At 47.4% G+C, this 26889-nt stretch overlaps 1 protein-coding gene across 1 annotated transcript in view; it reads right to left on the bottom strand.

Annotated features, from left to right (window-relative positions):
- fbxl17 (F-box and leucine-rich repeat protein 17) overlaps positions 1–26889 on the bottom strand; it is a 198410-nt gene that overhangs the window by 55009 nt on the left and 116512 nt on the right. The window contains exon 9 of the mRNA XM_079739659.1: positions 2827–2903. Within this exon, the coding sequence (XP_079595785.1) occupies positions 2827–2903 (77 nt within the window). The remainder of the gene's footprint in view (positions 1–2826; positions 2904–26889) is intronic.

Here is a 26889-nt window from a genome sequence, read left to right as displayed (position 1 = left end):
GACATAAAAAAAACTGCAACAAAATGAAGCAAGACACAAGAAAACACAAGCGCCATAATAACTTCATGTACTGCGACCTCACAATCACAAACACAATATCTGTTACCAGGGTGGCCTTTCACCTCAATATCCACCCAGTCGAGATGGAGAATCAGGAAACATGGAGGACAATACGGAGCAGAGACGCCTCGCGTTGTGCGGCATGTCGTTAGGCCAAAGGAACAACCGCAGCGTGTGTACAGTTTTCAATTACATTTGGAAGGAAATAACTTTGTGTGTGTGTGGGGGGGGGCGATGTGTATGGAGAACTTGGGGAATAAACAAACATCTCCCCTCATTCCCAGATAGGTTCAGAAGCATTTTTTGTATTTATTAAGCTATTTAGCTACATATATTTTGTATTATGAATATAAATGATAAATATAAAAATGTCATTATAAATATAAAATAAAATAGACTGTTTAAAGTGTTACAATATGTTTTTGGGTAGAACCATAGAACCACTAGAACCATATACAGAACTGTAGCATGGTCTTCACTGCTCATGATAGCAAAGTCGACATGTCCCGTGGAAGCTGTCCTCCCGTCGACGCACGGCACCAGGGGTGTTTGTGTGGTGGCGTTGTGGTGGTCCATGTAACATGACATTAAAGCAGCGCTAACACAAAAAGCAAAGAGAATATTCTACCCCCCGTTACTTGTGCATGGTCACAAACTTTTCTCGCGCAAGTGATAAGGCATCAACCGAAATTTGTGCCAAAGCTAAAATATATTATAACAAACATGCAAATGAGCCAAATTCGCGCGACTATAATTTGTGTGAACCGTGTCGTTCACGCCACACCATTCAGGCTGTTCGCGCTGCATCTCTTTGCGTCTTTGAATTGTCTTTGTATGCATTCGCATTGCGCCAAGAATTAGCTTAGCTTTTGGTGTGAACGCATGGTAAAAGGCTTCTGATGAGCACAGCATCATTGTGAAAGCACTCCAGCGCTTTCACAATGATGCTGTACTCATCAGTTTAAAACAGCCTTTCACTTACTAATTATTTTTGCCCATGGATGGCCTCAACACCCCGGGCACATGTGTAAAATGATATTTTAGTAAACTCCCTAATGCCTCTGCTCCGAATGTCTCTCTTCCTGTTTGCCGGTCTGTCTGTCTGTTTCTCCCGGCGGTATTTTCGTCCTAAAAGCTCCTAGTTACATCACACAGGCAAGCCGGATAGAAAACAGAACACTCACATATGAGAGGCTTGTGGATATCTCGAATGCATTCACCGAAGCCATTAATAAAAAATAATTAGCCGAGGAGATGGACGGAAAAATCCAGCGGCCAGCTTGGCAGATGTAAAATCTCATTTCTGTTATTCAATTTATCAGAGAGAGAAACAGGAAATTCACAAATCATTCTGTTAGGGCAAGGAGCTGCTGTAGCAACATGCATCTCCATCACAGCGAAACACGCAGACACACACACACACACACACAGACTGTAGACGGCCATAAAGGTCATTAACAAAGGAAGAGGATCAGATATTAGCAATTCATCTTGGTCAAAGTGGTCACAGATAGAGCGAGAGCGAGAGAGAGAGAGATAGAGAAAGAGAGAGAGAGAGAGAGAGAGAGAGAGAGAGAGAGAGAGAGAGAGAGAGAGCGAGAGAGAGAGAGCTTGTTGGGGGTAACATACATTTGTGGTCTAATGTACTGTTGTGATCTTCAGGTCATCAATCAATCACAGTTCCCACACCCTCACACATAAACAGACACAGAGACACATGCACAATCTGCCCCCTCACCACCACACACACACACACAGCTGTGCAAAATATTGCGCCTTTACAAAACCACTGTAAAAGGGACACACACAGAACAGCACAGTCTGGTGTGTAAGAATAGAACCAAATACGTTTGAGTACTCCTTAGAGTCATTCTCCAGAGAGTCATGTTCCTAGGTAATCCTGCATTTGGTAGAAGGAGCACAACCACTGCAAAGAACGGGAGGGGAAATAACAAAGGCCCAATACAGACTGCGGCCTTGAAAAAAGCAAATACAGTATGAAAGAGTATTGCCGTTCAGCTTGCAACCACCACCACGACTACATTGACTTGCTTTGGAGTGACACAGGGTGAAGGTTCATTCTCTGTTAAACTCAGAGCAGAGCAAACAGGTTTATAGAGCGAGAAGGGGCAGCCGGCAGGGTACACAGGATGTCAGGCTGGCTGTCCGTCTGTCTGTCTGTCTGTCTGTCTGTCCCTCTGCCTGCCCACAAGCATCTCTGCTTGCGCCCAGTGGAAAACGGGCCATGTGTGATGCTTTAAAGATGAGACGGCTGAATCCTGTCCTCACATCTGACCCAACTTAGTTGACTATTTTTTTCATCTGCAAACACGGTACACCACATACACTAAAACTTAAAAACAGAAACATCTCATAAAGGGAAAAAAAACGTAAGGTATATTATCGGAGCCCATCCTGAAGATTCTGACCACCAAGAAAACAATGCTTATGAAACCATGGTAACTAGTGACAGTCATATGACAGAGGCATGCAATAGAGACAGAATGATAACCTAAATGCGAAGGAAAGGCTGATTCTTGGTTCTGTACACAACCATGAGAACACTAACAACCGTTGGATATCGAGGGGTCAAGAGTAACGATTTAATCTGAATATTCTGATCCAATGCCGAATCATATCATGTATCTCATGTATCATGAACCTACAAAACGACTTAATAATAATAATAATACTATTACATGCATGTTTCTAAATAGAGGCTTCTCTAGGGAAGGGAGACAATTGAAGAACAGGGGTGGACTGTACCGTGGTCTGTGATTTTACAGGAGACAAGATACAGCTCCTTGAGACTCCTCCCCTCCTTGGCGATGATCTCCACACACCTGCAGAGGCGTGGAGAAGAGAGGGGGAGAGAGAGAGGGAGAGAGAGAGAGAGAGAGAGAGAAAGGGAGAGGGAGATGGAGACAGAGAAACATTGAGTTAGATCTAGAGGGATCGTGTACACCTCCTTCAAACAAACACCACAACAAAGGTATGCATACAAAAAGTGTGTCTCTTTCTATAACCTCTACCCTCGAATGTGCTAAAAGAGACTCATGATTTTGCATGCACGCCCTCTCTCTCTCTCTTACAGGCACGTGCCTGCTCGTTCAGTAGGTGTTCCGCTCTAAAGGTTAAACAGTGCTGCCGTAGGGGTCACGACTCCTCAGATACTCTGTCATCCTCTTAACACTTACACACATTAATAATTAAACACCTGATGTGATGAAAGGAGGCCTGCAGGGGAGTGTACACCTCACTGTGTGTGTGTGTGTGTGTGTGTGTGTGTGTGTGTGTGTGGTAGTGAGCAGTTGAGATTAGTTCAAAGCGAAATATCTGCATTTCGGCCAGTGCTCACGGGACTCAAATTATGTTGTGTGTGTGTGTGTATGTGTGTGTGTGTGTGTGTGTGTGTGTGTGTGTGTGTGTGTGGGGGTCAAAGCATGTGTGCATGTGTGTGTTTTAAAGCGTGTGTATGTGTGTGTTCATGTGTGTGTGCTCTCATGTATACACAAGGGAAGGCCAGGGGGAAGATCAGAGAATCTGTATCAAATCATTCCCTTTAAATGGTGCTAATGAGTGGAGTGTGTGCAACAACTAGGTTTTGATCAACATATTTGACCCATTAACCTTCAGGAAAAACACTCTTGATCTTTATGCTGACGGATCCTCTATGAATATTTAATGCCGTTCTCTCGCCCGTGCTTTTGCTCTCTCCCCCTCTCCCTCTTTCCCTTTTTCTTCCTTTCTATCTCTCCAACCATTGAGTTTAGTAGCATATTAGACATTCACATACTATATTATAATCCATTTACATGGTTTGACGAGCATGTAGCGCAACAGGCTGGAGTTTACCCCGACCATGTTAAACCACATCGCACACAATACGCGCGACCATGTAGAAAGCTGCACCCTACGCACGACACTGCCAAACAACAACAACAACAACACAACTTCAGAGGTCTTTGACTCGTCTGACAAGTCATACCTCCGACGGTGGATACGAGGAGGGAGGGAAAGGAAGGAATGCGGAGGAAGAGTTGCACTCGCACAGCGCATCACGTTCTGATATTGCCATCCATATTCCGGGGAGCGGCGAGCGGATCCCTGGCTGTTAAGATGTGCATCGCAGCCTATCCTGTCCAGACCGCTGGGCCGGATCCCCGTATTGGGACTCATTTTTATTTTCGGACATGGGGGCCCCTGGGCCTCTCATCGCTGTTCTCCTCTCACCGCTCTCTATTCTCTCCTTTGCTTGCTCCCCCTCCCTGCGTCCCTCCTCCTCCTTCCCTCTGCCCTACCTGTCCTCATCCTGCATCACTACCTCCTTTACAGCGTCGGGCTCGGAGCGGAGCGCTGTTATTCGGAATACCGTCCAAGTGGTAGAGCTGATTTATTGAGGAAGGAACTGCGCGGACAAATGGCTCTGAAGGATAACGATGAAGAGATGTGTGGTGTGTGCGTGGGACTGGTCCTCTCTGACCCCTGCAGTTCCGACAGGTTTCAGATGTCAGGTGTCAGTTATCCAGCTGTACGTGTTCCCCATGTGGGAGCCGCCTCATTGCCGCTAATGAATACACGTATGATTGAATGAACGGATGAACGGACGATAGACTGCAGTGGTCAGGGAAGGGCAGCAGTGCCGGGGAGTAGATGAAAAGGATTAGCGGTGAAAAGCAGTGGTAGGTGGGTGGTGAAGTTAGAGGGAGAGAGGTAGAGAGAGAGAGAGAGAGCGACTGTATCCCAAGGGAGCTTGTTATAGTGTGACCAGATCCCATGGGTCACAGCAACACCAATTAGCATCCACATCAATGGCAAACGAATAGAGAAGCAGAAATAACAGCAGAGCAGAGGAGGAAAAGGGGCGAGGAGCAGGAGGACCAGGGCGAGGAGAAGCAAGGGAGGAGAAGGGCGAGGAGGAGGAGGAGATTATGAGGGAGAGGAGGGAGAGGAGGAGGAGGAGAGAAGGAGGGAGAGGGGGAGGAGGAGGTTGAGGAAGGAAGGTGAGGAGGAAAAGGAGGCCACGGAGCAGGAGGAGGAGATTATGAGGGAGAGAAGGAGGAGAAGGAGAGAAGGTGGGCGAGGAGGAGGAGCAGGGTGAGTAGAAGGAGGGAGAGGAGCAGGAGGAGAGAAGGAGAGAGAGGAGGACGAGAAAAGGAGGGAGAGAAGTGGAGGAGGATAGAAGGAGGGAAAGGATTAGGAGGAGAGAAGGAGGGCTTGTAGGAAGAGGAGGAGGAGGAGCGAAGGAGGGCTAGGAGAAGAGGAGGTGAGCTAGGAGGAGGAGAGGAGAAGAAGAGAAGGGAGGCTAGGAGGAGAGGAGGAGGAGAGAAAGAGGGCTAGGAGGAGGAGAGGAGAAGAAGAGAAGGAAGGCTAGGTGGAGGAGAGGAGGAGGAGAGAAGGAAGGCTAGGAGGAGGAGGAGAGGAGGAGGAGAGAAGGAGGGCTAGGAGGAGGAGAGGAGGAGAGCTAGGGGGAGGAGAGCTAGGAGGAGAGAAGGAGGGGGCGAGGAGGCACGACCAGCAGAGCGGAGGCAGAGGTGACAGGTGAGCGATCGACTCGGGCGAGGCATCATCTGCGCCACATTAAAAGAGCCCTTCCTCCCCTCTGCTTCAGAGGCAACAAGCACCTGGCTCCCCGAAGGGTTTTCCTCAATCCCTCCCGCTCCCCCATTACCGGGCGCGCGCCGATCCACCAACATGAATTAGTGATCCCGTTGGTTTCAATAATGTAGTGCGCCTGTGACAAAAGGCCCACCTGGACGTGCCGCGCATACCATCAGGGCCGGAAGGACGCTCCGGAAACACGAGGCGGAGTGGAAGAAAGGAGGAGATAGTGTGTGTGTGGGAGGGGGGGGGGGGGGGCAGGAGAGGATGCATTTGGATGCAAAGCAGCAGATCTATGGGCATCTGGCAGGGGAAACACACTCCTGCTGGAGACATGAGGTCGGAGGGCTCGGAGAAGGAGAGAGGTGTGTGTAAGCGTGTGTGTGTGTGTGTGTTTGTGTGTGTGTGCACTGAAAATGAATACAGACACGTGAGGAAGAGGAGGAGTCAAGGCCAGGAACAGAAAAGGAGAGAGCACGAGAGAAAGAGCGAGTGCGAAATTGCACGAGAGAGAGAAATGAAGTTATCATGGGAATATATCACGGGTCATATCATAGGCGGAGTACACAAATATATGGATATGGCAGGCTCATGTATGGTAAACAATCTTTTACTTAATTATGTATCAGCTCAGTAAAGAAGTCCATAACCAACATAAAACCCTTGCTCAGTTCGCCAACCAAAGCTTCTCCAATGTGAGAACCAAAGAGACCGACTTGAATGTGCTGAGCTTAAGTGTTGCCGTGGCACTCTTGTGTGTATTAATCTCAATCCCAACAGAAAAGGTGCAGTGTGAAGGAGTAACCCTCCCGGTATCAACAGTGTGAACATGGAACCATGGAGTCCCCGGCTGCATCTTACAGTATGTGTTTTTTTTTTGCAAGGGTCCACACAAGCACAGTGACGACTGTAAACACCCATGGGAAATGGATTCGGTCACATTAAACGTACAGTTTGTGACTATTGGGTGCAGCTTGTATTTTCTACACGGGTACCTGCAGTCCGCTTCCTCCGGGGAAAATCGACCCGAGGCGAAGGAGCATGGCGATAAGAGTGAAGGGAGAGAGGCTACCGAAGAGTGCGAGGAGAGAGCAAAAAGCAAAGATTGAGTGGAAGGGGTGAGGCGCCATGAAACCCTGGTGTCTGAGTCCTGTTCAACGTTGCTGCAAAAGTGCATTTTGTTCTAATACGCTGATCCGTGCGCCGGCAGGATGCACTCGACCAAAGGCAGTAGCATTAGAGGCCAACGAAATGACAATAAGGCAGTTTCCATGACAACAAAGAAGACACTTTGTGTTTAGGCAATCTGTGGCGGCAGGCCGAGTACGGTGGAGAGCGGAGCGGGAGGGGGTGGGACGGGGGGGATGAAGACAGAGGGGTTGAAGCGGCTGTGGGTCAGTCGGACGAGTGAAAGAGAGAGTTAGTAGCAGTGCACTGGCGCTAATCCCGGGTCAGTGTTTATTTGCCTTCCTGTCACTGTGCTGTCGGCACAAACAGCTAGGGGTAAACAATAAAACTCTCACTAGTGACATTCTTTCAGACAAAAAACACATATACAGTCACACACACACACACACACACACACACATCTTATTATGCCTCTTGCCTCGCATACTTTAGTTCAGGGATTGTTTTCTCTGACTTCATCTAGAGATACCCAGACTAACCATATAAAGAAAACACATCTTGACAACTGGCTCACTTTTAAAGAAGAGTTCCTGATCCCTCCTAATGGGTCTTTGGTTGTAATTATTCTAACTGTGCACATGTTTTTTTGCCTCTGCTCCGCATTAATGCTGAGAAGAACATTCACATCACAGTGATACGCATCATAAGAAAGTGATAAATAACACAAATGCATTCAATATATATGACCACTGAACTACACATGAACCATAATTACAGAGGGATGCATTTCTGTCCGTTCCCTTGGTAGGTAGGCTGCATGCTAGATACCATGGACTATAGTTAACTATGCATATAAGAAAACGCTGTTATCATAAAATAAATTATTACGAAGGAGATGAAGAAACTATTCACATCTGATTCTTTTACTATGTCAAAATAAAATAAAAATGGATTGCTCCGATCTTAAGCCAATCGAAAGGCATTCATCTCAAGGGCTTTTTGAGTTTTCAAATCTGAAGAAAACATGTATCCTTCTGAAAGGCAAGGTTCGCTTGTCAAGGTTTGCAAGTACAACATGCTCATTGAGTCCATTTCACAGCTACGGCGTATCCATAAAAAAGGTATTGTTTCCTCAAAACTAAATGTTCAACGTTAAGTGGGCATTAGTATTTAAGGTTGACGGGCTGGGCAGGCAGGTCCTGTTTTAGCTCAGCCCTTCATACCCTCCCGCATTATACCACATAATAAACTGTACAGAGCTTCCTGAGCTTGTAGACCGAGCCTGTGTGTGTGTGTCCTCCTTCCTTCCTCTGCCTTCATGTTTGTCGGTGGCGGAACCGATGGATCTGGCTATAAATAGCACAGGGAGAGCACCTCCTTTTGAAGTTGAATTCAAAAATCGAATCCAATAACACAGGTAAAAAAAGATACAGAAGATACACTCCTTTGGAGTCAGGGAAAGGTTAAAAGGCATTGTACAGTCTTGCCTCCGTCGTCTCAGAATACTAGCCAATTATCGATGTCCATACCTTTCCCTGTGCATCCCGCTTTCAAAGCAATTTTCGACGAGGCTGTATGCTCGCTTTAAAAGCTTTGGCCGGTGTTGAATAGGAAAAAAGAGAAAGCATTGCTGGCACCGCTGAGTGTCAAGCTTACCTGCTGTATAAGTATAACAAGTAGTTACAGTTCTAGGAAAAGTATGACTGATATGCAATTTGCACCAATCACATCCGACAAAAATATTAAGTTGGGAGGATGTAGATTGCAGTGCAATGAGTCGAAATGTTAGATTTTGCCTTGCATCTTTGAGCACCACATATAGCATTGTGATGTTTGTTATTAAAAACATATACAGTAGACGATGGAAACCCTTGAAAATCTGCTGAAAATCTGTGTTTGCTTCATATGGACAGCTCACGGAGCATCAGGTATTCTCCTGTGAGGGGCCGTGGCCACTGGCATCCACGTAAAAGCACAGAAATGGCCCAATAACAACACAAGCACAGCCATTATCAAAGAGCTCTGGAGAAGAACGGGAGTCGCAGGGGGAGCATTTGATCCTAGGTGTGGGTGGTTTGCCGGAGATGTGTGTATATGTGTGTGTGTCCGCACAGCTGTGTTTTTTCGGTGTTGTGGTGTGTATGTGTGTGTGTGGGCACACCTCTGTGTCTGTGTGTGTGTGTGTGTGTGTGTGTGTGTGTGTGTGCGCAAACACCTTTGTGTCTATGCGTCTACGTCTGTGTGTGGGTGTGCGTGTTCCACCCGTCCTTGCCTGAGTGCGTGCGTACAAAACCACAAAAGAGTGAAGCTTATCTTCTCCTTTTGCGGTGCAGCCAGAGGGAGCGAGGCGGAGGGGGCTGGCGACAGGAAGAATAGCAAACACTACTCGAGCGAAAATACGAAAAAGAGAAAACACACGGAGAGAAAAGAAGAAGGCCCGCGCATTTATCACAAAGGGTCCAGGCGGGGAGAAGGGCCGGCCGACACGTGTAGCCCCTCTCCGGCAGGCCAATCACAACGGAGCGGGGACAACAGACACGGCTGAGGGGGCCATGGGGAGGGAGGGCGGGCTGTAGGGAGGTACAGTAAGGCCACAGGTGGAGGAGGGGGGGGAGGGGGGTGGGGGGGGGGGGGGGGATTTCAGGTCTCATCCCGCTCACACAGCCCCACAATTACATGGCTGCCTGGCCACACAGAAGGGGAGCAGGTGGAGGGCGGAATAAACCGGTTGGGAGACGAGAAGAAGAGCAAGAAAATATAAATAACACACAAGATGGAGACGTGGAAGGAAAAGCAGCGGAAAACAGAGAAAACACATCCTCGGAAGAGGAGGAGGAGCAGGAGGAGGGATGTGATAGGACTGGGGGGGGTTGGGGGTAGGGGTGGAGGTGGCAGCAATGACAGACTGGGCTTCTGTGTTTTACTTAATGAAATGGGAGGGCGAAGCAGCGGGAGGAGTTAAAAGGAGGAGGAAGAGGGGAAGAGAAGGGCTTTCTAGTTCTGTGGTGAAGGCTCGCTCAGAACGGCGCTTGTTGTAAATTTGTTTTTATATTGCCCGTAAATCCATACACAAGCGTGGGGCAATGAAAGTCGTGGAGTCGTACGGCGGACGATACGGTCCGCTAGGGTTCTGGAATTTCTCCCCGGCCCAAATAAAAAAAAGAATAATAAAGTAGGCTTTCTTTTTTTTGCTCTCGGAGGCTTACTTTTCATTGCATAAAGCAAATGAGCGTGGCAGTAAACATTAACAATATTGAGCAGATGAGATCAATTCCATATGGGCTGACACTTTTCATCAAAAGAACGAGTTATGTTCATGTAAATATAGGGCGTTTAATCCACTTACAAAACTATTCCGCGGGTACGAGCTAATTTCCTTAAATGGTTTGAATGAAAAAAGAACATATACAAAAGTGAAATGAAAACGGGATTTGGGATTGCGAACAAACAGAGTATGAGGTAATTTTAAAAAGAAGTAACCATGGCAATGTGAAATAGATTTTTATACCTTTGTCAAATCTGTGAATCAGATTCATTGTTGGCCTTTAATGCTTGCGGCCAATATAGTTTCATTTATGATATTACATATGCACGTGTGGTAAACTATAACTACAACTGTGTACAGGCCAAAGCCATAATGTGTCATATGTGTTTATGAGTGAGTTTGTGTGTGTGCGTGTGTATGTGAGCGTGTGTGTGTGTGAGCGTGTGTGTGAGGGTGTGTGTGTGAGCATGTGTGTGTGAGCGCGCGTGTGTGTGTGTGCGTGCGTGTCTGTGTGTGCGCGTGTGCGGGCGCATGCTAGGGTGTGTGCGTACCTATGTTGGGGCACATGCACGTGTGCGGCGCTAAATGTTTGCATGTGGGAGTGCGTGCGCGAGTTCCACCAGACTGAATCCGGGGCTGCTGCAGCAATTAGGGTTTGGATGATTTCCCAGGCCAGCCTGCAGTACCCGGTGCTCGGATGAGAATCACATTCCTATTGTGTTCCACCGCCGTTAATCATGTTTTCAAACGGCTCCGCTAAGCGGGGCCGGGCCGTTCCAGGGGCCTGTCATCGGCCCACTCTGAGGAGTGCCGAAGGGATCCTAACCGGGGGCCAAGGAGCGGGCCCTTTAGGCTGCTCCGTGGGCCGCTGCGGCCTCCCCTCCGCTGCTCAGGCCTGGGACTGAGACTGAGGCGACGCCAGGTGGGAAGGAACGCACACCGTGCCAGCCATGAGGCGTGAGAAGACACAACGGGATTTCATGTGTCGGAGCCGACGTCTTCGCCAAATGAAGATGGTGCTTTAAAAGTACGAACAAAACTATTTTTTTTGCACTCGCTGCAACAAAAAAAAGCAGTAGTTTCATGTGGAAAAAAACAAGAAAAAAACTATGCATAGACAAAACAAAAAGTCGTTTTTGTTGGGCGTGTGGAAAAACGATTTGAAATATGGAGAACCGACGTACATTCTGCCGCGTGGTTATTCAAGGTGTAATTACAAATCCGGTGTGGGAGAGCCTTTGCCTACATATGGACTGCACCATAAGCACGTGGCATCGTTAAATACAGTATCACAAAACAACAATCACCGTCACCAAAAAAAATGTCAGTCACAAACAGGCCAATTTGTCTAGCCCCCCCCCCCCCCCCCCCCTGAAAAAAATAGAAAACACACAAACACACACACACACACACACACACACACACACACACACACAGAAGGAAAAGCCAACAAAGCACTTTAGGAGGTTAAGTGGCAGTTATTCACTTGAAGCTCATCCAAATGGACAGCCTGTTGCCGTGCCAACCCTGACAGGCTGTCCGTGATGTACATGCACAAGCAGCAGTTCCACAGCAGCAGCAGCAGCAGCTAAGCGGTTGTCAGTAGTAACCAGACCACCTCGTCCTCACGCGGCCTCTTTTTTTTTTTTATCATACCCCTCTTCCTGACTCAAGCCCTCTTTTCTAAAACTGGCTAAAAGACGTGGGTTTGATGAGGTTGAAGACCTCTCTCTCTCCCTCTCTCTAGCACTGTTTTGAACCAAGTGATGCTCAGACACATGTATTAACTCGGTAGTCAAAAAACGTATTCCCCTTATAACAAATAAAATAGAGCTTCTCTCCATGCCGATGATGTGCATGGTTGTTACTGGAGGCTGAGGAAGGAGAGCAGGTGCAGAGCAGTGAAAATAGGTTGTCTGTGAAGTAAAACAGGCTGCACCTTGACGTGGTGCGAGCCATACAGACCCACTCTACATCTCTCTCTCTCTGATGCTCTCTCTATCTCTCTCTCTCTCTCTCTCTCTCTCTCTCTCTCTCTCTCTCTCATTCGCTCTCACCCTCTCTCCAATTCTCTCTCGCCCTCTCTCCCCCTAACTGTCTCTCTCCCTCTCTCTCGACACGGCTGCCCTTGCTGCCTACACCATCTGCCATAACACAACCAATATAATAGAACATAATAGAATCTACCATAGCATAATATAACATAACTGCATAGCCCAGTGGAAGATGAGTGCTGCCCCGTGGCAGCAGGTGATAAGGCGCACCACCCCTCCGGCAAGAGAGGACCTGGCACACACACTGTGTTTGTGTGTGTTTGTGTGTGTGTGTGTGTGTGTGTGTGTGTGTGTGTGTGTGTTTGATTGTGTGCGAGCTTGTGTATTTCTGTGTGTGTTTGTAATTCTGTGTGTGTATTTCTGTGTGTGTAAGAAATACAAAAAACATGTATTTTTTAACTCATTTCTGGCTATGAGCTGCAGTTAGGCCAGAGATAGATCCCAATGATAGGTAGTCACCATGGGGACTAAAGCACCAGAGGCTTTAATGTGTTGAAACTCCCGGTGATACTTCTGTCTAGAAGCCTGTGTCAGCCCAGCTAATACACAAAACTCCCACAGTGCAGCCCTCACATTACACCGAATGGTTTGGAGTCCGCAGCCACTGTTTAAGCCACTTCACGATGTGCTTGAAACAAGTGTCAATGCACTGTGGTGGATCATCAAGTTCAATTAGGTTGAAATTACCATTATTGTTTTCAGGGAGCGTAATATAGGAGACACGAGTGTGAAAATGTTTTTATATTGTGTGGAATACATGTGTGGACGCAGAACATCTTTGTATTGTCATACCTGTACATAGACCAATCCCTTCACAGTAGCATCTGCCTCATAAATATACCAACTAAACAATCTCCAAAAGGAACACGATTATATACGTCCAAAGATGCTATTACAGACCGTATCATACATATTCATATTAAGACTGAATAATGAATAATGCCAGACTGCACTGCAAACCAGAAATGACAAGGCCAGGGGATGTTGTACACAGTAAAAATCACAGATTTTTATTACGTCAGAATGTCGCCTTTTTATTTGTGATACAATTATCCCCCTTTCCTCACAGTGAGTGATTTGGTTTTCAACACATCCAACGCAGCATAGCGCATAACAGATTCCCAGCCGTCGTCAACACTCCGAAACGGATATCGCCACGGGTGTGCGTAATTGTTCTACAAATTCATATTAACTATTCTAAATTATTGAAAATGTCATATTCCAGGGGAAAGCATTCATTTAAATCGGACTGCATGCGCTCAAATTTGGCCCAGGGCTGTTGCCATAGGGCTGCTTTATGATTAAATGTCACTTCTCCAGAGCAGATAATACAACCATTAACAATCAACCGCGCAACCACAGCCACGCTTCAGGCTGCTGGCCAGGAGAGGGAGCGGCCATTTTTAACGGTGATTAATCAGAGCCACACACACACACACACACACACAAACAAACCAGCACCACAGGAACAGGATAGCATAACTCCTGCGCTGCGTGTCCGCACGCAGACAAGAGGTGAGGTGCCACCATGTTTACCCACACGTCTGACACGGTATCGCGTGGCTGCCGGTGGGGGCGGCATGGCTTGGGCCCTCTCGGTCCTCGCTAATTGCTCCACACTTTGATTACCGCCATCTATTTTAATGAGAGCTTACGCTCTCTCTCCCTCTCTCTATCACTTTCACTCACACATTCTCTCTCTCACCCCGGCCCTTGCTCATTTCATCGCAGACATATATTCATATTGATTCGATGCATGTGCGCTCGTGCACGTGTGTGCTCACACGCACACTCACACACACAGGCATTGTTCTGTGCCTGATGACACTCCGCACCATGTTCATCTTGGCAGCAGAACATTGGAGGGTGTTCATTTAACTAATGGATATGAAGGGGAGGTTGGAAGAGAATTCGCCACAGAGAGAGAGGGAGAGAGCAGGAGGGCGAGCGAGAGCAAGAGATGGAAGGGGATCGGGGTTTTGAAATAAACCACACTGAATTCTGTAGGATGGCCTATAAAGTCATATTATGCCGTGTAATTTCCAGACTGCTATGACAGAATGGGGGATACTACAATTACATGGGCTGGCTTTAATTACGCTGAATAAGGCGGGCCCAGTCAGAGGCAGGCGGGGGTTGGGGGGGGTGCGAAGCTGTGTGGAGTGGGGGCAGTGTGTGTGCATGTTGGGTTGCTGCTGATGCCACCTTTCTGGGAGATAGGCCTCACACTATCCAAATGCCCGGTGTACAAACACACGTGGGTGTATACACACACACACACACACACACACACACACACACACGCGCCGCAACCACACTGCCTGATCAATTAGACTCAAGCTGGTTGAAAGACTCGGCGGCACAGTGGAAGCAGTGCGGGCAGATCTCCTAGAACCATTGATTGGAATTGGGACAGAAAATACCCTAATTTGCTTCTGCGTCTTGAGCGCCCCCATTCAATTCAATTGCGGCTCTCATCATCGCCGCCTTCACACTTTCCCTGACGTACATCACAGGAGGTCCGCAGTAACACAAAATGGTTGAAGACCTAAAAGCATTACGTCTTAGAACACATATTGCTCTCTATAAAACACATTGGTTGTGACACAAGTCGTCGCTATTAAAAAATGACCCCTTTTGCTAACGTAATGTTTCGGATTCCAAAAAACAGAACTTCTCTCTCGACGAGAAGAGGGTAAGGGGGCAAGGGCCGGAGTGGGTGACTGACAAATGGTGAATGAATAATGTGGGAGAGTAACACGAGTGCATTAGGGAGTGGAGGAAGCGGACCACCTCCGTGAGACCGCAGCTAAGAACGGATCACAGCCTCACACTCTGCTCCATCACTTTACCACCCGTCGGGCTCCACCAATAAACCAGTCCAAGATGTCCACTCCAACCATCAGCAGTACCACACACAGAGGCCCGGGCACACAAACCCACAAGGAGACACACACACACACACACACACACACAGACGTTCACACACACACACACTGAACTCACACACACATGCACGCACACACACCCAGACATATACACACACACACACACACACACACACACACACAAATACACATACACACACACAGGCGCTTTCAAGTTGAGAAATGTAGCTTTGAAGGAAATGGGGCTCAGGATAATGATGTGGTCACGGTGTTTTGCTCGTAAGTGAATGAGAACAGCCTAACCTCAGCGCAGAAATGTATTTACTGGGTAGAGCGAGGAAGGCCTCGCGGATGACCCCTAGACCGGCAACAATGACCTCCTCTTCTTCTGTATGTGTCTGCCTTGGTCTGACTTATGAGCGCACACCTTCTGCCTCTAAATTCACCCAGGAGGGACCCTGCTCATCCACCCTGTTGAGCTCTGCGGCGTTATTAGCGAGCAGAAGGAGAAAAAAAATAAGGTTCCATCCACACTCTCGGATATTAAGCTAGCCAACCAGGCAGACCCCGGAGCAGTGGTAATTGCAAGCAGAGAGAATGTGTTATTTTTTTGTTGTTGCCGTGGCGGCGGCTCCTGTATAATGACACCAAGCTACTCCAGCTAAATCATGCTAACGGTTTCGTCCGGGGTGTTTTGGCAGCCAACAACAACACCACCGCCGCAACGAACCACAGCCACCTCCGCCATCACCATCACCTTCCCTTCCCGGGTCCCATCACGCCAGAGCTCTGCTGGTGATTTACGCCACGGCATGCAGCGCGCCGTCACCCATTTCATAGGCGGGGGTCATAACACTGCCGCATTACACCTCCAGAGGTATGGCCAATAAAATACACACACACACACAGGCACGCATATGCAGCACACCCGCGCATATTTAGCGCACGCGCTGGATATGAAACCCATAAGTTCACAATTAGAGACCTCTGGAATATAAAAAGGGGGGGGGGGGGGAGATTCACAGCTAGGGTGTACAACCTAGCTGCTAATCCAAATGTTCCCTATGTAGGAAGAGTAGGACGCAGAGAGAGAGAGAGAGAGAGAGAGAGAGAGAGAGAGAGAGAGAAAGAGGGAAAGAAAGAGAGAGAGAGAGAGAGAGAGAGAGAGAGAAAGAGCGAGATAGACAAGGCAGTGAAATACATGACCAGGGATAATGGAGAATTAAGAATTCTCTCATGTAGGGGAGGGAGGGGGAGAGAGAGAGAGAGAGAGAGAGAGAGAGAGAGAGAGAGAGAGATCAATAAAAATAACTAAGAAAGAGAGAGGCCGAGAGCGAGAAAGAGAGACAGACAAGAGATCCTAATGAGAAAGTGGTGGCTAAATAATTGTGATGGTTCCAACATTGGGACCATCTCTCAGGGTCTGAGCGGAGGGGTTGACTGCTGCGACACACATCCATTAGGTATTCAGGGAAACAGATGTCGTCTGGCCCAGTCCACCCGTTGGTCCGAGGGCTCCCCCGGGGAGAGAGAGAGGGGAAAAAATAGTACTTCCCAAAGAAACACAGTGCAATTGATCGCGTGCCAAGAAAGAGTTAGAAGAGTTTTATGCTACATGAGAAACTAGAGGCAGGCGGGGATGAGAGACAAGTGGGGCACGGTTAGAGAGAGAGAGACGGGGGGATAGAGAGAGAGAGGGGAGGATAGAGAGAGAGCGAGAGAGAGAGACAGTCAGAGAGTCAGCGACAGAATGGAAGAAAGAAAGAAAGAAAGAAAGAGAGAAAGAGAGAAAGAAAGAAAGAAAGAAAGAAAGACAGAAAGACAGAAAGAAAGAATGAGAGAGCAAGCGAGAGAGAGAAAGAGGGGTAAAGAAAGAATGAGAGAGAGTGGGTCTGTATGGCTCGCACCACTTCAAGGTGCAGCCTGTTTTACTTCACTGACAACCCATTATCAATTCACCTGCTCTCCTTCCTTAGCCTCCAGTAAAACCATGCCCATCTTCGGCGTGGAGAGGAGCTTAGTTTTTATTTGTTATAAGGGGAGCGTTAAGCTAATAGTCCACCAAGTTAATACATGTGACTGCGCATCACTTGGTTCAAAGCAGTGCTAAAGCTATTTGTGCGGCCATAAAAATAAACAGCTGTAATGAAAAGCGAGCGTGTTTTGGCCGTTTTCGAGGCGGATAATGACTCCAGAGGTTAAGTGAGCATTTGCTCGGCACGGAGGCCGCGGATGTTCCACGGCGTAGCTCTTCTTGCCAATTGTAACTTAACTTTTGGCGTCCTTCGTCTGCTGTGCGCATAGCAACATCCAAACACACTTCTTCATTAGACCATCAAAGTGCTGCTGCAATTTTTAGGTTCCTATCCCCATGGTTTGGCTTAGTTCATTAAGGACAGTTCAAGTTCTTCGTATATTCTTTTTATATATATATATATAGCTTTTACATTGTAATATTTATGTATTATATAATGGTTTGAATTTATGTGGCCATATCTACAATAATTCCAAAGTGTGTTTGTGAGTAAGTGTGTATGTGTTTTAGAGTGTGTGTTCCTCTATGTAAAGAGGTCCATGTGAGTAATCAGAACATGAGCATAGAATAATGGCAGCACAGTTGAAGTTAGGAAACCAGACATATCTCTACTGTTCCCCATTGTTTTTCCTGCCCCCATTGACGTTACAGTAATCATCCTTGCAAACACACACTCTCTCTGGAGTTTTAGGGCTTTCAGTTGGAAGAGAGAGAGAGAGAGAGAGAGAGAGAGAGAGAGAGAGAGAGAGAGAGAGAACGTGAGCAATATAGGGAGACAGGGGAAGGAGAGAAAGAGGCAAATAGAGAGTAGGAGGTAGGGTCAAGGAGAGGATTTAATAGACAGCACTAGAGTTGGTTGTGATTATAGTGCTTACCCCCCCCCCCACCCCACTTTACCCCCACCGTTTGCTCCTCTATGGATTCCAGACAATAACAGACCTTGGACTTTCATTTCCCCCCCTTCCATCTACATCCCTTTCTCGCTCTAGATGTTCCTTCCTCAAATCCTTGGTTTCGTCTTTCCTCATGTGGGCGGTCTCTCTCCAGTACCCTCTCTCTCTACGGCTGCCGCTTCTTTTTGTTTTCATCCAGTCCCTCGCTCGGTGGCTTCGCGTCTCTCATCCACGTCCTCTCTGTTCTCTCCTCTAGAGTCCAGGTCGGCTTCCAACCGGCGTCTGGTCTCTCCCTCTCGCTGTCCTTCACAGTCTCGCGGCGCAGACCACATCACACACCTATAGGCTTCCTCTCCTTCGTCTTCATTGCTCCCTTCCCGTTTCGCAGTCCTCCTTTCATGTTTCTTCCCCCTCCGCCTACCCATTCATCAACTTGTTCCCCCCCCCCTCCCCCCGTACACAATGTTTTCTCCGAACCCCTCTCCAAGATTTCAATGGCCATAAAGCAAAATGTTAAAAGAAAAGGAAGAACAAAAGAAGAATCACAAAGACGGAAGGGGAGAAGAGACAAAAGGGGAAGAAAGGCAAGGCGTGCTCCAGCCCGACAAAACGGCCTCGTCTCACCCATGATTGGCACGGTGTGACACGTATTAGCAGCGCCGCGGAACACGGACGTGACAAACAACGCCCCCGCCCCACCTCCCCCCAACACCATCACCACACCCTCCCGTCTCTGGTGGAGCCCAACAGAAACCGCACCAAATGTCAGAGGAGCCTCCACAACAAAGCGGTTTTCGCCGGGGAAAAGCGGGGCCTGTGATCCATACGATATCTGGGCCTAATCTAACTCAAGCTCCCCTCATTACCAACACAGCATGGGCCCCGAGCGACGGCATACCCAGCCCCAGCCTGGATTGGAACAGTGTGTGCGTGTGTGTCTGTGTAAGAGTGTGAGTGTGTGTGTGTGTGTGTGTTTGTATAAGTGTGTGTGGTGTAACTGTCTCAGTAAAGAGCTCTGTAATACACCGTGACACACGCAGATCCAGCGGAATTACTCACCGTGTCATCCCTCCCGCAAGACACAAAACCATAGAAAATGCTAATTTCAACCTTCATAAACAAACATAATGAGCGTCCAGTGTGTATGGACGTATGGATGGATGCATGTGTTTGTGTGTTTGGCGGTTTTAATGCTTCATTTCCATAATGTGTGTTAGAGTGTGGGTTTATGTGCGGGTGAGTAATTGAGAGTGTGGGATCTATAAGCATATAAACATGTCCAAATATCTGCCGTAACGAATGATGTTATGCATCTGCACGGATGCTGTATGCGCATGTGCTGTCGGAGGCGCGCACACACATGATGGAGCAAAGGGTTCTTGGACATGAGCTTGCGCCTCATTACCCCTTGTAACAACATGTGCGCGCACGTTGCACTGCTGTCCTCATGCTCAGTGATGTCATGCAGAGTCTCGCCAGCGGGGCCAATCACACGAGGCGATAATGTACCCATAGAAAGGGCAACATATTTCACCCCGCCAATAATGCGCTGTGGGCTCCAGAAACTTTTCACCACCCTCTAGGATCCAGCTCACATCCAAGGACAAGCAGGGAAGAGTTTAGCCAAGAGCTAGAGGCCTGATCGCAGCTACAGCAGGCAGACACTGGAAAGAGGCACGATGGAGGAATTAAAACCTGGTGTGTGCGCGTGCGTGCGTGCGTGCATATTCTCAAGACTGCATGAAGCAATGCATGCACGGAAACAAAGACGCAGAGAACGACACACACGTATGCACAGGCAGACAAACACACACACACACACAAAATCCAGTTCCAGAGTCTGCCAGCTTGGTTTTATATTCTGCTTGGTTACAAATCCACCCAGCATGGACGATCGCTCCACCACCTGAGGTGTGTGTGTGTTTAAATTGTTCAACCTGTTTTACAGTGATGAAAGCCAAAGTCTATCCTGTGTGTGTGTGTGTGTGTGTGTGTGTGTGTGTGTGTGTGTGTGTGTGTGTGTTTGCATACGTGTGTCTCTGTTACTTTGTGTGAGAACGTGTGAGTGAGTATGTGGTGAGTGATCTATTCAGTTTTCCACATGAAGCTGTTTCTCATTAGTCAATTTGCACAGGGGCCTCTATGCTGGGGCTCCTTTACCCCTTCACTCCTAGACCTGAATGGGACCCCTCCATCTAGCATTGCTCATCACTCGCCCTTGGTCAAGTCTCGCTCCCTAGCAAACTGAGTACGAGGGATCGCCAAGTAGAGATAGGCAGATTACCCCTAATTTGATTGGTGGATCATTTTAACACTGTCCATAACTGCCAACCCATCTGCTGCTGACTAAAGAAATTATCCAATAAATTGCAGTATTAAATATAAAAAGAAACCGGTCCATAGCCAACAAAGAATCCTTCTTTTGTTGCCGATGAGTGAGGATCTGAGTGCGAAACGGTTTATTGTGTTTCCACTGCCCAGGGTTGAGACGGAGCCGTAGACATCTCACGAGACCAATGTTCACATCACAATGTATCTTGGCGAACACATGTGTGGTGGGAAGACATCTGATGACAGCAACACGCCACTCTGATCTCCGACACGTCCAGAAAAGCCTAACTCCTTCGCGTTTTAGTGTTCGCTCCACAGAGAAAACATGACAAAATACAGCAGAAAAAATTGATCTCATCTGACTTCCACCGACGAGAAGAAAATAAACACAGGCCGACGGCCAATCAGACCATCCATCTGCTGGGTGAGGGAACCGTTGGACCAATACAGAGGGGAGGATTCACATGAGCTAAAGATCCCAGCGGAACAGGGCGAGAGACAGAGAAGGACAAAGAGAGACAGAGAGAGAGATAAATGGCAGGGTGGATGCATTCTGGTGATGCAACATGGCAAAAAGCTGGCTGTCTTCCTCTGGATGGAGGGAGGCAGCCAGGGAACAGTGGGACATGTGACTCATAGTGGCTGTCTTTTGTGGGGAGCTTGTTGATCTGGCGCCCCTACTGGAGAAGTAGGGGCGACGCGCCATCTGTACCCCCATTCGCCGCACAGTCAGATGGGAGGGGTGCAGGGAGAGATGCACAAGCCAGAGATGAAGGAATCAAATTAATTGAGAGGTGAGGAGGGCAGAAGATAGTACGAAAAGAGCAGAAGAAAAGAGAAGAGGGAAGATAAGAAGGAGACGAGAGAGATTGGGTTCCAAGGCCAACGTAAACACAACACATATATGCTAACAAGGCAGTGAAATACATGACCAGGGATAATTGAGAATTAAAAAGGAGTGTAGGGCGGCATGAAAGACCATGGTAAAGTCAACGCCAGGAGACTTAAGCAGCACAAAAGGTCTCTCTCTCCCTCCTTACTCTCCCCATTCTCTCTCTCATGTAGGGGAGGGAGGGGGAGAGGGAGAGAGAGAGGGAGAGAGAGAGACGGAGGAAGGAAAGAGGGAGGGTGAGAGAAGGACCAAGGCGCCAGCTGTGACTCTTCCCTGTCAGGGCTGGCTCATTGAGAGCAGCTCACGTCCTTCCCTGGATTACTCTATTCATTACAAAAGCATAATAATCCCCCCCTTCCTGGGCCCACTTGGGGCCCAAGAAGTACATTAGACCCTGGTATTATGCACAATAGTGTGTGTGTGTGTGTGTGTGTGTGTGTGTGTGTGTGTGTGTGTGTGTGTGTACGCGCGCGCGCATCGTGCGTGCCTGCGTGACCAGACTCCACCTGTTGTGCCAGAATGAGTTGTAATATTAGACTGTTTGGGTTATGCAAGGGTGCATGAAAGACTTGTTAAGATCGGTGCTACTGATAGACAAGCAGACAGTCAAACACACACACACACACACACACAGACACACACACAGTCAAACGTGCACTCTACAGCGAAATAAAGAATAAACAAATAACATCCACAGCATCCAATGGTCCAGTAATTGTTTATTCTCTAGCATCTTCCTTCTCCTCTTTCCACGTAGGATAATTTTTGTCTTATCAGGGAAGTTGTGACATCACTGTCTCATCCCGGGCAGAGTGCACTCAAACAATGGGATGGGAGATGACAGCTCCCTATTCACCGCCGCTAAGATGCTTCATCCACAGCCCATTCATTTCTAGTCGTATACGGAGATAGAAGGCCACGGGCAAACCACACACACACACACACACACACACACACACACACACACACACACACACACACACACACACAAATGTACCTAGACACAGTACTACAAAAGCACAGGCCTAAATAGAAACACAGCCACACACATACACACAGACACAAACAGAGACACAGATCCACACTAATCCCAGTGTTTCGCGTCAACGAGACTGTACATATGCAGACAACACAGGGGCGGCCATTGTTCCCGCACCACAATTATCTTGTAGCGTCCATCTCCTCTAGTGATGGGGGACAAAGGGCCCTCTGTTGATGAGGGCTAGCGGTGCGTGAATGGGAGGTCAGACATCTATGGCCTCTTCCATAGCTGCGGACATTCAATCTGCTGTCCGCACATCCCAGCAGATCTGATAACACTAAACAAACCCCACGGAGAGACGGGTGGGGAGCAGACAAGCCCGAAAAAACAGCGAGTAAAAGCGAGAGGGGAGGGAGACGGGACAGAGCGAGAGCTAGACACTAATGGCTTGGGTATTGTGTGTAAATCCCGCCTTATCGCCGTCCTCTCTGCGTTAAGAGCCTGCTCAAGGGCAGCGGGAATGAACAAACACCAGGAATCCTGCCACTGCCGTCTTACGGTGTTCACCCGTAGGTAAACTGTTTAGAGTACAGCACACCGCCAGGCGGAAAAACACCAAACACACGTTATAGGGTGGAACACACGTGGGGACTCCATGGAGAAGGAGAGCATGGGGAATGTACTCACACACGCATCCATCCAGACTGATTGTATCGTAGTATGCAAATGGAATATTGGTCTGGGCTTCTCACATTCTCCCTTTGGTGTGGTTTCACGGTCCAGAGAAAAGTAAACACACGCACGCACAAACATTGAGCAGGCTTTTTTTTGGTTTGATGTCTGTGGCATCAGGGCAAAAAATAAAAAGAAGTGGAGATCATACGACGTACATGGTTTGGTCTCCCTCCCATTTTACCTTGTTCTCGTTTCTATACCGCCATCTCTTTAGTACCTAATCAACGCATTTGAAATACACTAGCGCATTGCCCGTTTCAAAATGTCCCTGTTCAAAACAGGCCGATTCCTTGGCCTCTGGTGCTGCTGCTTGCAGCCTTCTTTGAGAACCGCTCATCAAAACAGCTTCACACTCGACACTGCGCTTCCTCGGCTCGTCAGCAATACGCCCGACAAATGTGAAGCCGGATGAACGGTTGAGAAAGTCCAAGGACAGACATACAGACATACATGCATACAGAGACTATTCTGATTATAGTTATATAGAGATAAATATCCCAGCCTACAGATGGTAAACCTGTACTTTCATGCAATACAACTAGCACTTCCTTGTCAATGTTATTTAATATAAATATATGCATACGCGGTCTAGGTTAATGCTGTAAAAGCAGTTGCTAGTGTTAAGCGCTAAGCACGCAGAAATGGAAAGCGCTGGCCAAAAAATAAATGGAATCATAGCGTTTGAACTGAACAAAGCTCCCTGAAAGCAAATGTAGCAGCATCTATAGGGCTTGTATAGGACTCAAGCCCAAACGGATGTGAAAATTATTAACCATTATTTTTTGCGTCCGTGGGCTTTGGGCATCAGACAGAGGAACAGGTCTAATAGATGGAGACGGTTTTAGAAGACTGCAAGATTGGGCTACTGTACTTGATTGGGCCCCATGGGTTGGCCTAGGCCCCGGCCCCCCCGGTCTTGGATAACCACTGGCAAAGCAAAAAGATGGACATCCCCTCTTATGAGCGGATTTCTTCGGGTTTATGCATAGAAACGGTGGGTGTGCACCCTATGACACACACGCGTTAAACCTCCTCTCAGAGTATAATCATGTAATCCTTCATTGAAGGCCGTCTTGCCTCCAGCCTCCTCACAGTGATCATCCGAGATAAAAGTGCCATATGAGATTCCCGCCCCCACCCACCCCAAGGACACAGTGAAAGCTTATGTTTCTACAGTATAAATTACCTAGCAAAATATTTCCCAATTCACAATACGCTATTACCTGCTATCAGATTGTTAAAAAAAAAAAAAAGACTTGACGTATCCCATCATCTTCTCTCCCCAAACTCTACGCAAGTACCGGAGGATGACAGCCCTGGCTCCACGTGACGTCCTATCGCACCCTGCCATCCAAGTGGAAGGCGTGCTCAGCCTCAGACAACCAAAAGCATCGGTCTTAAATATGCAACACTTAATTAGCATAGTCATTTTACTGGCTGTCACCAGGGCTGTCATTCACAACAGTGCAACGGCTTCTGGCTTCACGGCGGCGATCACTGCCAAGGAGAATTTATGAAAGCATTCTAATTGACAGTAACGGATTTAGCATCAGAGGATGGAGTCGCTGTTGAAGAAGCCTTTTTTTTTCAGAATAGCTCCGACACCTTTAGTGTTGAAGTCGACATAAATTGCAATTTTTATTGTGTAATTTTTCCTTTCCACGCTGGCTTGATCTCATCTTTTCTTTCTCTCAGCTGAACGATGACTGCCGCCCGATGAATGTGAATAGTTAGCCTTTTCTTCAATGCTATTAGTATGGCAAATATACTGATTGAGGCCCCAGGAAATTGTATTCATCAATTGCCGGCAAAGGTATTAATTAAAATGGACAAACTGCTGAACTAACAAGGAGTTTAATTATATCAGTCAGTCATGGGGGATCATTGAAGGCAGATTTTTGAGCATACTGTGCCCCATAAAACAACTTTCACGATTTAAAATAGGAATCATACTGTTCCATATCGCAAGCGCAGCAAAATAAACTCAAATAAATAAATAGACTAAATTATTAAATAGTGAGTGTGCTAAAAAGAATGGCTTGTATGTCCCTCTTGAGTCTGGCTTGGCTCTAACATGAAGGCAGTGAAAGCTCTAGGCATGTCATTGTAACACTTTGTTCCAGCGCACAGAAACAGACGGACCGACAGCTATCGAGCGAGTGCTGGCTGCAGTAAAAACGATGCAATGGGCATGGCAAGAACTGGCTGTCCAGGGCAACTAGAAGAGAGTATTTCATGGACATGTCGACAGTTATTTATAGCCTAGGTGTTCGTGCCCTACTGAAATGCATGGTAATGCAAGAGAAGAAGTAAGCATTTCTTCCCTGATAAATGACCTGATGAGTACTGTTTGTTATCGGTGGCTTGTTAAGCGAAGGTTCTGCTGTCGTGGCCGTCCTCTATCACATTGCCGTTGAATACTTGGTCTCTCTTTCCACACTTCGTTCACGGTGCATCCATGGTATAACGGCTATCCATGCTCCAGAAAGGAAACTATTCCCAGCTGATGTATTGATCGCTGCTCTTGTGGTGTACTGTGATGCAATGAAGTACAATTGTTCTCTCTCTCTCTCTCTCTCTCTCTCTCTCTCTCTCTATCTCATGAGAGTATAAACTGTGGTATACAAAGTTGTGTTCTATATATCTATAATTTTATAGCAAATGACATGGCATAAGACCAGAGGTCCTCCTGAGCTTTAACAATTACACTGTTTCTGTGTCCCCAACAACAGGAAAGTGCACAGTCACAATGAGGCCCATGGGCTTGGTTCCATTGGGATGAATGACACTGTTAAGAGAGATTCAAAGATGGCCGTCTCACTACCATCGTGTTTTCAGCTGCCTTTCTATCCCGCTAATACCTAAATATCTGGTCTCTGAGCTTTCCCAGGTGTTTTGCTCTCGTCAAATAGTACAACCATATTGCCAATATCGATCTTTTCTCTGCACTCAAAGCTTTTATATATTTTTTTTTTTTTACAGAAGAACATCTTTCTTTTATTCCGATTTTCGGTTCTCTCGTTCCCCGTGGTTTTTCGTCTCAAGGCTCACAGGCAACGCACGGGGACACACTTGAACACAAAGTGACTACTACTTTGTCCTTTTGGCAAGAAAGTGTTGCAAAGAGGATTCCAACTAAAGCACTAAGAGTTCCCGTTCCCTTTCTCCCCATCCATCACTCTCATCTCTCTCGAAAACACACACAAAGACAAACACACAGAGATGGACAAAAACACACACACACACACACACACACACACACACACACACAGACAGCAACAATCCGTAATTACGTGGTTTGTGGTGGAGCAGGTGTTGGGTGTAATTATTCTGTGTACAAGCTGGTGGGAAATGACAACTGGGAGTGAAAGCCCCATCACACAGAGCCCCTCTTTTATGGGCACTGATCACTGAACATGGGTAAATACATTTACACCGACACACACACACACACACACACACACACACACACACACACACACACACACACACACACACACACACACACACACACACACACACACACACACACAAACACACACACACACACCCTTATGATTCCCACGCCGCAGGTTCTTCACGAATCGTACAAACTTGTCCGTACTTTGTTAAGACTCGAACAAGCTTCAGACTTCAGGAATAATTCGATGTAATGTACACCAGAACCACACACGGCACAACATGGCGTTTTGTCATGACAAACAGAGAAGAAACGTGGTGAAATTAAGTTGTAACTTTGTACATGATGTTTGCCAACACAGCTATGTATTTGCATTGGTATTTTTTTGCTGGTGTATTCCCTTTCGGATGCTTTGGACGATGTTGAAGATCAACAAAGCTCCCTATTCGTTGCTCGTAATTTCTCAAAAGCAGCAGCTAAAACCAGCAGAGGTTCTACAGTACGGTACGGTACAGTACCGAGAGCACTAAATCTCGTCAGGATTGTTTTTTAGGTGGTTAGAAGTCTGGCTGTCAACTGACCGGACCAGGAGCCTGCCCGTATGTGCACACACACCAGCGCCACG

The sequence above is a fragment of the Pollachius pollachius genome (genome assembly GCF_949987615.1).
Source record: "Pollachius pollachius genome assembly, chromosome: 1".
In the NCBI taxonomy this organism is placed as follows: domain Eukaryota; kingdom Metazoa; phylum Chordata; class Actinopteri; order Gadiformes; family Gadidae; genus Pollachius; species Pollachius pollachius.
This window is presented reverse-complemented; position numbering and strand designations above follow the sequence as displayed.